Here is a 1,849-nt window from a genome sequence, read left to right on the forward strand (position 1 = left end):
TATATATATATATATATATATATATATATATATATATATAATGAATGCTATTTCTTTTTCAGGGGTATGACTGTGAGTTCTGGTTCTGTGACGCTCCAGAAAGATGCCCAAAATCTCATTGGAATTAGTATTGGTGGAGGTGCACCTCTGTGTCCTTGTCTCTATGTGGTCCAAGTGTTTGACAACACTCCTGCAGCAAAGGATGGCCAGTTAGCTTCGGGTGATGAAATTGTTGGCGTCAATGGACAGACTGTTAAAGGAAAAACCAAAGTTGAAGTCGCCAAAATGATTCAAGCCATCAAGGTAAACTCTAAGCTATTCAAAAGAAAGCACTTGTAGATATAAATAGTAGTAGTAGTAGTAGTAGTAGTAGTAGTAGTAGTAGTAGTAGTAGTAGTAGTAGCAGCAGCAGCAGCAGCAGTAGCAACAACAACAGTTGTAGCAGCACTTGGTGTTGATAGTGGTGGAGGTGATGTTTAGTCTTAGGAGAGTCTTGATTGAGGTGACCTGCGACCAAAAGTATTGTAGGTACACTTAATTTGCTGTCTGCTCTATGGTGCCTTTACGTAAGGTCCAATCTATTGCAAGCATTCATGTAAAATCAATGATGTGAGAATAACTTTCTCCCTCCTTATCACCAATCTCAGAAGTCCTGAAAAGGATTATGGGTGTTGACTCCTCTCTCTTTGACTTATCATCATCATCATCATCATTTAATGTCAGTTTTTCTGTGCTAGGTGGGTTGGATGGCTTGATAGGAACTGTCGGAAGATTTCACCAAGCTCTGCTGTCTGCTTTGGCATGGTTTCTATGGCTAGATGCCCTTTCTAATGCCAACCATTTTATAGAGTGTACTGAGTGCTTTTTTCACCTAGTAACTTGCAACACAAGACCCTGCAACTGAAATGGGGAGTAGTATTGAAGGACAGGAAAAAGTGTCTTGTATTAGAGAGGACCTGTGACCAAAAGTATTGCAGGTACACTTAATTTGCTGTCTTCTCCATGGTGCCTTTACTATAACCCTGGGCTGACTGATTCCTTATGAGTTGCTTAGATAGATGGAAACTGTAAAAAGCCTATTGTATATGTATGTATATGTGTGTGCATACTTGTTCAGCTGTGAAGGATGACATTGCTGTCATCTGCTGGCTTTCCTCTTTTGACGATGTGTAGAATAAGATATCCCTTACTTAAGAAACAGGTCAGGATTAATGACAGAGTGGGCATCTGGCTGTAAAACAATGCTTCAACAATATATTTGCATAACCCATGTTTGCATAGGAAAGCAGATATAAGAATGAATGAATAGATGTATGTGTGTGTTTGAATGTTGATATTTAATGCTTGTCACCTCTTGAGGGAAACAGTAATGATTTCTTTCATAGGTCATTGATTTCATTAACCAGTAATTATTGTTCAAATTCTGCCAGAGGATAATTAAGCTTACTGTACCTCTTCCTCTAAATATGTGACATTGTGTCTGTGTTAGAAATTGTTATTGCAGTTGTTGTTATTTAACGTAAGAAGGAAGTTAGTATATGTCTTGTCTGTCTGTCTATCCTTACCCACTTTGACCGATCCCTACTTCCTTTAACTGTTTATCTTCTATTATCTGATCTCTACTCCTTTTATCTGATTCTAATTTCTTTGCCTGATCCCTAGTTCCTTTGCTTGCTCTCTACTTCCTCTACATGAACCGCTTTTTATTTACTCCCTAGTTTCCTTGACTGGTCCCTAATTTCTTGGACTGATTCCTACATATTTTGACTGATCTCTACTTCTTTTATCTGATTCTAATTTCTTTGCCTGATCCCTACTTCCTTTGCTTGCTCTCTACTTCCTCTACATA

At 38.3% G+C, this 1,849-nt stretch overlaps 1 protein-coding gene across 3 annotated transcripts in view; it reads left to right on the forward strand.

Moving 5' to 3' along the window:
* Positions 1–1,849, forward strand: part of LOC106883672 (PRKCA-binding protein) — a 28,170-nt gene that overhangs the window by 13,383 nt on the left and 12,938 nt on the right. For all 3 annotated transcript variants that reach the window (XM_014934773.2, XM_052967956.1, XM_014934772.2), the window contains exon 2: positions 63–303. In XM_014934773.2, coding sequence (XP_014790259.1) covers positions 63–303 — 241 coding nt within the window. The remainder of the gene's footprint in view (positions 1–62; positions 304–1,849) is intronic.

The sequence above is a fragment of the Octopus bimaculoides genome, chromosome 5 (assembly GCF_001194135.2).
Source record: "Octopus bimaculoides isolate UCB-OBI-ISO-001 chromosome 5, ASM119413v2, whole genome shotgun sequence".
Lineage (NCBI taxonomy): Eukaryota > Metazoa > Mollusca > Cephalopoda > Octopoda > Octopodidae > Octopus > Octopus bimaculoides.